Source organism: Chenopodium album, chromosome 7 (genome assembly GCF_948465745.1).
Source record: "Chenopodium album chromosome 7, dcCheAlbu1.1, whole genome shotgun sequence".
Classification (NCBI taxonomy): Eukaryota; Viridiplantae; Streptophyta; class Magnoliopsida; order Caryophyllales; family Amaranthaceae; genus Chenopodium; species Chenopodium album.
In genome coordinates this window covers 60,629,202-60,639,476 of record NC_137840.1, presented here as the reverse complement: position 1 = coordinate 60,639,476, position 10,275 = coordinate 60,629,202, and the positions used below count along the sequence as shown (strand labels likewise).

Below are 10,275 nucleotides of genomic sequence, written 5' to 3'. Positions count from 1 at the left end.
GGTTTGTAAGTGGTTCGGTTTATAAACGGTTCGGTGCAAACGAGTTGCAGTTTGTTAACGGTTCGGTGTAAACGGTTTTTACCTCGATTCAAACGGTTTCGGGTTGGAAACAATTTCGGCTTAGAAACAGTTCGTTTCTTTTTCGGTTCGGTTTAATTTCAGTTCGGTTTAGAACTGGTTCGATTTGTTAACGGGTTCGGTTCTTATACGGTTTGACATTATTCGGATCGGTTCAGTTTCGTGTTTACTTAAGTACGGTTCGGGTTGGTTTTCGGTTTTACAAAATCAGTTTTTTATCGGTTCAGTTCTCATTTGGGTCGGTTGGTTTCGGACAGTTAAACGGTTTCGGTTTGAAATTTTACAGCACTAGTTTCAACCTTAAATGCTACGATTCTTGGATTGATTACGAGGCAAAAACTATAAACATGAGTAATGAGTATTTTCCTTCAGGAAACTTGTTACAGTATCTCAGAAATCATAAGATATCAGGTCATAATGCAATCAAGAAATGGTCAAGACAGATTCTGAGTGGAATTGCTTATCTTCATAGTCAAACACCGCGAACTGTACACCGTGACATAATTTGTGATAACATATTTGTGAATGGAGAGACAGGAACTGTAAAAATCGGAGGATTCGGGCTTGCGTTGATTCTTGAACAGGGGATCTGTAATCATCAGACAGAGGTTGGATCACGTCACAAGCCATCAGACTTTGTAAAATTACGTTACAGTGAGTTGGTTGACATTTACTCTTTCGGAATGTGCGTGTTAGAGATGGTGTGGGCAAATAAATGCAGTACAAGTACGACGATGGAATTACCGAAACAAGTGAAATTAGGCGGCCTTGATTTTGTTGAGCTAAGCAAAATGGCACACGATGATGTTGAAGTTTCCCGATTTACTAGCAGGTGTATAAATCTAAGACCCTCGGCGAATGAGCTCTTGAATGACCCGTTTATTGCACTGGAACCGCAGAGTGATACTGATTCGAGGACACTAAGAGCAAGATTACATAGGGTGTTACAAATGGTATGTCCCTGCTTATCATGAATTGAAAGTGCTCACCAAATGTCCCACCGTGTGATATTTGCTACTCTATTATTGATCAAACTGTTAATATGTTTTTTTTTTTTTTTTTCTCCTACATTCTTACTCATATTTTAAATTAATACTTTGCGTATGAAAATAAAATGAATGATTACTCAGTTTTTAGAGTAATGCTGGGGTTTCAATTATGCACGGGGTGTGTGTAGGGGCAGGGGGTTACTTGTTTGAATTATGCAACTTCTTTTGTTTTTCCTCCTTTAATTAATTTGGTTTTCAAGTCTCATATCTCTAATAGATTTTATGACTACACTATAACTTGATTGAAGCATAAAGTCTTAAAAGATGTAAAATTAAATAAGATGATCGAGTCCGATCATGTTACGAAGTTAGGACCTATCTTGATTTAATTTTTTGTCAAGAGTACAAATTATATTTTTGATTCGAGCTATGTTAGTAATAAAATATTCGATTAACATAACAGGGAGATTTTTGATAGTTTTTATGGGCTGGATAGATGTGTTTGATTGAGTTGTATTGGTGTGATGAGACATTTAGATGGAGTCAATATAGGGTCTAAGAGCAACTCCAATGGTTGCTTTTAGAGACTAGCTTGCAATTTTAATAATTTTCAAGCTAATAGCCAAATCATTGGAGGATAGTTTAATAATTAGCTTGACCAAGCTAATGCCAAGCAAATTAGCTTAGCTAGGCTAATTAGCTTAGAAATTAATTGTCTCTAATAAAATACTAATTATTTAAAAAATAAGGATTTTTTGTGAAAAACTACCTTTTATATACAACTTTTTGTGAAAAACTACCTTTTAAAAAAATTGTTGTAAATGACTACCTAGCTTTTAAAAAATGTTGTAAAAGACTACTTATTACCGGAATCTGGTCATTGACTTTTGTCGCCGGCATTTACCACCCATGTGTCAGTCACATGACCTTTAAAAACTTTGTTTTTCTTTTTTTTTTCTATGCACCACCATCTACACCACCACCCCACCACCACAACACCTCAACCCACATCAAAATAAACACCCCGGCCTACACCCTCACGCATCCCAAAACCAACATAACCCCACTTGAAACCACCTCCAGCCTATTGAATCTAACACATCCAAGCCCACACTACTTCGTAAGACCGCGATCCTCACAGCAGCATATTCCCTTTCTCGTAGCAACACACATTCCTACACCATCACCGCACCACCACCCTCTATCTCTACCTCTTGACGCCACCAACAATAACACCAACACACACCATTAAGCTGCAAGTAGCAGCCATACTAACCACCATCCCAACCACGGTACACTAACAACAATCAAATTCAAAAATTAATTATTGTAAATTCCTCTCACAAACTTCAAACTTCCCTAAATTCAAACTACAATTGCACTAGTCTCTGGAAGGAAAAGCCATCACACCTGCATCATATTCGCAATCGCAATCAGATCAATACATAAAAACATAATTGCTTTAAACATTCAATTTTCGCATATACCTAACAATTGAAAAGGGGGTTTGCACGAATTAAGCAAGATAAACATGGATTTAAGGAAAACTTACAATAATTGGAAGGAAATTCAACATATTGGGGCTGAATTGGAGAAGAAATCGAGAAATTAGGGTTCTAGGGTTACAAAAAGGGGCTGAATTTGAGGAATTCGTGAAATTTGGGGGGAAATGGGTGGGAAAAGGGTCATCAAAGGGCACGTGCTAATCACGTGACTTAGTCAGCTCCGGAAAAAAAAGTCAACGACCAGATTCCGGTAATAGGTAGTCTTTTACAACATTTTTTAAAAAAGAGGTAGTCATTTACAACATTTTTTTTAAAAGGTAGTTTTTCACAAAAAATTGTATATAAAAGGTAGTTTTTCACAAAAAATCCAAAAAATAAAGCTGAAAATCTAAATGCTAATTAGCTTAACCGTTGTGGCATAAATTAGCTAGAAGGAAAATCTCTTTGCAATCCTAGTGGCATGGCAAGCTAATTTGACAATTAGCTTGCCGTTGGAGTTGCTCTAATATCGATTAGCGTTATTTAAAAAAAAAAATTAAAATATTGAAAAAAAAAAAAAACAATGTCATATTCACTGTTATTAACTTCTAGCAAGCTCTAGCAAAAGAAATTTTCTAATTTAAATCAATTTTAGACGACACAAACTATTGGGTCAATCCTGCATCTCCTGCCTAACCAATAGTTTTGTCAGTAGCGCGGGTTTGTTGGCAGGGTCTTACTTTGTTCAGCCCAACAAGCTTATTAACGATGTTTAGCCTAATTTCTACTGCACTTCTACAACTCTCTTATTCATCTTCAATTCTTTACTTATCTCTCCTCTCTCCTTCAATTCAATGGTGAGTTGGCCTTACTTTCTCTCTCCTCCCTCCTTCAATGGTAGTTTCTTAAGTCATCTCACCATACCACCCGCCAGTAAAGCCATCGATAACTCGATATGATGTAAATTATGATATTTTTTAAATGAAGTTTTACTTATTTCTATTTTTGATGATTTTCCTTGTATTTTTTATGGAGTGGGTATTGTTCATTGTTGTAGGGTAGCGAAGAAAGAGGAGAGAGAAATTTTGTGTTAGTGATGGTCAACTAATTTACAATATTATGATTGGTTTAATTGTTTTTAATTTGATGACAACATTAGTGTTCACTTTTCAATATTTCCTTAATTAATTAATTTTGGGTTTTGGTTTTCATCAAATAATATATGTCCTCCAATAAACTTTACATTTCTTCTATCAAATAATACATTGTTTAGATGATTTGGGGGTGATATAATTTATATCCTCCAACATACTATACATAACCTTTAATAAACAATATTGTATATATTATCCATCAAACTACTAAATAAAATGTATCCTCTAACAAATTGTATATATCATTTATTAAATAAAACATATCCTCTAACAAATTATACATATCATCCATCAAACTGTACATATCTTAAAACAAACTATACATATCCTCCATCAAATATTATATATCTCCCAATATTTTCTATTGAGGATACATTTTAGTTAGATTGAGGTTATATTAACTTGTATTGAGGATGCAATCATTTCTATTGAACATACATTTAGTTAGATTGAGGATACAATATTGTCTACTGAGAATACATTTTAGTTAGATTTAGATTATATAAACTTGTGTTGAGGATACAATCTTTTCTATTGAAGATAAATTAAGTTAGATTCAGGATACAATAATGTCTACTAAGGATACATTTTATTTAGATTGAGGATACAATATATTTATTTTGTATTGAGGATACATTTAAGTTAAATTGAGGATACAATATTGTCTACTGAGGATACATTTTAGTTAGACCGAAGATACAATATTGTTTACAGAGAATACATTTTATTGAGGATGCAATAATGTTTACTGAGTATAATTTTTTGTTAGGTTAAGGTTATATTAAATTATATTAAGGATACAATCATTTCTATTGAGGATACATTTAGTTAGACTGGGGATACAATATTGTCTATTGAGGATAAATTATAGTTAGATTGATAATACATTCTACTTCAATTGAGGATAAATCATATCTTCTAATAAATTATACATATCCTCTATCAAGTAATTTATATCCTCTAACAAACTATACATATTCTCCATCAAATAATTCATATCCTCCAATGAACTTTATACACACACACACACACACACACACACACATACATATATATATATATATATATATATATATATATATATATATATATATATATATATATATATATATATATATATATATATATATATATATAACTAGATTAAACCCCATGCAATGCACGGTTTTCAAATAACTTTAACGACAATAAATTTTATCAAAAAAGAGTATAACTCAGTATTATAAAGTATGAAATATATTTCTTCAAAAAAAAGTATGAAATGTATTGTTTTTTTAAAAAAAATGATAGGAGTATATATGTGAAAGAAAATAATTAAATATATATGTAATAGTTATTATGGGCAATGTTATATTTAAAGAAGTTTGTTTTATATTTTGTACAAATCAATAGTCAAAATTTTGATACAAATATAAAAATAAGGCTTTTTTTTAGTAAGTTGTTTTGGAGGGAAAACTCTTTATATTATATTGCCAAGTGTCATTTTAGGTTCGCCTTTAGTATAATGTAATTGATATTAAATGTACATATTATCTAACATAATACGTGTCCTCTATCAGGTAATCGATATCCACTATCAAATAATAAATATCCTCTTTTAAAATATTTTTAAAAAAATAAAAAATAAACAGTTAAAAGGTGATCAACAATGGAGGAACTTTCATTGAAGATCTCGTACTAAGCTCGTGAACATAACTTACTCATTTCTCAACCAAAATACATACATTTGTTATCAAAATTCTCCCAATTCAATATACAATCATATGAGACAATTAATATCAACAATTATAATCACACAAGAAAACCCCAATTTGAGTTTTTTGGACGGTTTTAAAAAATTCGAAAAACATTATACTAACATTCAGTTATTGATTATCATTTTCAAAATATAATTTTTGATGCTGCATTACATGTTAGAGAAAGAAAGATAAGCTATGAGAAAGAAATCGAATTGAGAAGTAGCAGTAAACGAAGGACAATAAAGGTTGCCGCGCGAAATATTGGGTGCGGCTACCTCCTCTTTAGACAATCTAATTTAATTAGATAGACATAAGTCTTAATTGAGGCTATTTTTTCTTAAGCTCTTATATGATGTTCTAAAATATATTCTAATGAATTTATCTAGATTTCAATCTTTGTTAACCATTAACAAATACGAAGTATTAATTACTAAGATATTAAAATTTTTAAAAAAGTAACTTCAAGTTTTTATTCATTGGAAAAATATATATTTTGTATACGTAGGGCATGTTCATATTTACTGAACTAAGTTTTAACTAAGGCCCTATTTGATTCACCTTAATTTTGCTAAACTGGAATTATTTTTACTGAACTGAACTTATTTTTACTGAACTGAACTTAATTTTACTGAACTGAAATTATTTTTACTTAACTTAAATTATTTTTACTGATTTTCTATTATAATTCTTCTTTAAGAAAACTGAATTTTACTGAATTGAACTTATTTTTACTGAACTGAAAGGATGATTCTACCGTAGTCGTCGACTACGGACGACTACGGTCGACTACAATAACAGACTAAATCTCAACCGTTGATATTTTTTATTGCTTAATCTTAGCCTTCGAATTTTTTTTTAAAAAAAAATTGAAAAATCAAAGTTACACATCATTTAAGTCATGACAAGTCAGCGACCAGTCAACAAAGGGTTGTTTGGTTCATTACTTTTAGAGGGTAAATTTTTTTTTTTCAAGTTATAATATTATAACTTATAAATAATCACTCATAATTATAAAATGGAAGATAATCATCCAAAATAAACAATTGACAAAATTCATTTGTATACTTTCATCCCCATTTTGATACCTTCACCCATCTTCAATGGTGCATCTAATTGTTGATCTATTTTGATGGGCACTCCATCATCAACCTCCAATCTTCATTATTTATCCAAAAATTACCAAATTACATATAGAATTTATAAGATTAATGTTTAATCATCACATTTATGCTTTAATTTTTTATTTCAGAGTTTGTATCAATTTAACTATGTGAATAAAAAATTCGATTGAAAACTATGGATTATATCTTTCGGGATAAATTGTTAGAATTATTGAAATGATTTTTAGTATAATTTAAAATAGTCATATGAATTTGTGAATAATTATCCGCCATTGAATGTTTTTTTTTTAAAGAAGTCATTGTTGAATGTTGAAGCTAGATCAGCATGATTTTAGGTTGAAAATTAATTAAAATAAACATGAAGATAAATCTAACCGATTCCCGTTTTTCTTTTTTTGGGCGTGTTTGTTATTGGGGGTTTTAATTATGTTAATAAATATATATAAAAGTACTTAATTTAAAGGATGAATCTTTTCAATAAAAAAAATCTCAAATATATTAAGTATATATTTTGTTAACTAATAAAAATATTAATACAGATTTGCTAAATACTTGTAGAATATATTTTGCCTAACTAAGCTGTCATAGTCCTTAAAAATACAAAATAAAAAAAATAAAAAAATTTAAAGCATCATACATAGTACTTATATTGATAAGATTTTGGCTTTCAAAAAAAATATATTGATAAGATTTTGATTTTTCTTTTTTTTTTTTGGAAAAAAAAAGTACTCAATGCATATATACTCAACGTTCATCTAAAATAGATGATAAAATTCCTTTAGTTATTAGATTTTGATTCGTGTGAGCTAGTACTAGCGTAGTTATTGTTTTTTTTTTCATTTTTTTTATTACTAGCATAGATTTTGTGATTTTTTTTTTTTTTTGGAAGCATAGTTACTTGTTTTTTTTTTTTTTGAAATATAATTACTTGTATTTAATTATTTCTATATATAAATTTTTTAATTAATACGTATAATCTATAATAACTAAATAAAATTAATTTCATAAAAATATCTAAATTAAATTAAATTATTACCATTTCTTTAATGTTTATATGGTGGATTATTGTTTATAATACCTTCGTTATCTAAAAATCATTGTTCATTGGAGCAGTGCAAATGCAACTATACTACTAATAATCTTATTCTATATTTAATTGTTTCAATTATGTTAATAAATCTATAGCAATATATATAGTTAAAGGGGGTTTTGGGCGATAAATTTCACTTTTCCAAAATACCCCTTTCATATTTTATAATTTCCAAAAGAAAACTACCATAATTTTAAAAATACAACTACCATTTTTTTTTAAAAAAAAAAAAAAAAAAAACTACCATCCTTTAATTTATTTTTTTTTTAATTTTTTTTTTTTTTTTTTTTTGAGGGAAATCATATTTTGCATAAACATTATAATGTACTCATATATTACCTTTTAACCTCTACGATTTCATCAATTTATAAACCCACTAATATTTTTTTTATTAGAATAAGGTAGATAATATTTTAGGAAAAAAAAAAGAGAATCGAGTCGTGCATATTAATTTCTTATGTTGCACATGCAATTTGCGTGTGTCTCACAACTTGTAAAGATATAATCGAAAAAAACAAATAATCAAAACTCAACCTTGGTAGTTGGTGTCGTTGTAAAATAATATCTCAAATAAAAAACAAAATTGCAACATTCATCAAATAGTATATATCAACATTTATCTTCAAACTTAATATTAAATAAATTTCACTTGAAATTATTACTAACTTACATCAATTCCACATTTTTCAGAAACATATAAAAGTATTACTCGGGCGGTCATGGGTTATTCGGTCGGTCACGGATTACTTTCACACAGAAAAGGCGCTAACGGATTGAGAAAATTTAGTAACCAATGACTGTTTGAGTAACCCCTACATACTAATCTCGGCGAAAATGCGTTAATCGACTGAGTAACCCCAGAATAAGTATTCTTGACCGACTAAGCAGCTAGTCCCGACCACACTGAAAAAGCACCGAAATTTTATTTAGGCAGGCTGAATAATAATTTATAAAAATAAGTAAAAGTGTTAAAAAGTGAGTCTTTTTTATTTTTTATCTTGTTTATTGGGTCGTCCTATATTATGGGTGGGTATCCCCACCTTGTTCGGGTATGATGAATAAGAGGGGTTTGATCTTAAATTGTATTTTTGTCATTTTCCTACAATATGACACTCAGCCTTGTTAAATTAAATTAATTGTCAAATACAATGGTAGTAATGATTTAATAGTCAAATGTTGTTATCAATCTATTACCAACAATGTTCTTCACAAAAACATGTGTATACATATTAATATATTATATAAAAAATATATATATAATTAAATCGTCCTAAACTCCTAAACAGTTATAGGCAGTCCCAAAAATAAAAAAGGAAAGATTAACTTGAATCAAAAAAAATTTGAAGAATAATCATTAAAAAAAGGCTATCATATTTGATTGTAATAACCTTCAAATATTCTTAGCAGGGATTACACAATATATACTCCCTCCGTTCTTATCATCTTCTTATATTCCACTTTGCTATGTTCATTTTTTTTTTATCTTCCCTCTTATCATTTATTCCTTTTATGGTTAAAAAAAAATCAATTTAAACACTTATTTCGTCACCACATAGCTTACACAAAACTCTAATTATAACGAAACGAAAGAAGTACTTAAATGAAATTGTCTAATTTAATTGTAATAACTTTAAAATTTTTGTATTGGGACTCTAAGAAAATTAGTTGGGTCCGCCTAATTTGATTGTAATAATAATCTTCAACTACTAGACTCTATAATACTTAATTATTGGGACTGCCTAGTATTTTTTATTAGACTCTATAATACTTAATTATTGGGACTGCCTAATTTGATTTTAATAACTTTCAAATATTTTGTATTAGCACTCTACAATACTTAGCTGGGACTGTCTAATCTGATTATAATATAACCTTCAACTATTTTTTTTTACACTACTAGAAAAAGGTCCGTTTCCGACGGAAAATTTCCGTCGATAGAGGGCTTAATTCTGTCGCAAATCACCTTTCCGACGGAAATTCATCATAAAAGTTCATCGGAAATAGGCTCGTAGGAAATCAACCATTTTTCGAGGAAAATTTCGTCGGAAAGTCGTTTCCGACGAAATTTCCGACGGATTTAGTTTCGTCGGAAATAAATTTGACTTTGGCTCATTGTCCGTCGTAAATCTCCGACGAACTTATTCCGTCGGAAATTTCATGTTTGCGACGAAATTGTCCGTCGGAAAAGACATAATCTACGACGAATCTTTCCGTCGCAAAAATTAAACATTTGCGAGGGAATATATATCCGTCGCAAATCTCCGACAGAAAAATCCGTCGCAAATTTGCGACGGAATATAAATTCCTCGCAATTGTTTACCTTTTGCGACGGATTTTATGCCCAGTAATTCCGTCGCAAATTGGCTTTTATGACGAATTTTTTATTCATTTTTCCGTCGGAAATTAGTGTTAACAAAACCTCGAAATTAGTTTATTTTCTGGCATAAATTAATATTCAAAACCTATACCTGCACCTAATTCCTGTTAACAAAATTAATCGAATATCGAAAATATTTTTATATATATTTCCACAAAAGCTATGCCCCTAGTTGAACATAATAATATATAGTTATTTCCAAAAGAGCGGAAACATAATCAAAAGCTACATAAATTAGATTAA

General features: G+C 29.6%; 1 protein-coding gene across 1 annotated transcript; it reads left to right on the top strand.

Moving 5' to 3' along the window:
• The first annotated feature begins 425 nt into the window (after nt 1-425).
• Nucleotides 426-1,052, top strand: LOC145640398 (serine/threonine-protein kinase WNK8-like). Its single transcript, XM_081691684.1, has one exon. It carries the CDS (start codon nt 426-428, stop codon nt 1,050-1,052), a length of 627 nt encoding a protein of 208 aa, XP_081547810.1.
• The last annotated feature ends 9,223 nt before the right edge of the window (nt 1,053-10,275 follow it).

What these genes read in the sequence shown, in the direction of transcription:
- LOC145640398 (XM_081691684.1), top strand. Translation starts at nt 426, where the DNA reads ATGAGTAATGAGTATTTTCCTTCAGGAAACTTGTTACAGTATCTCAGA.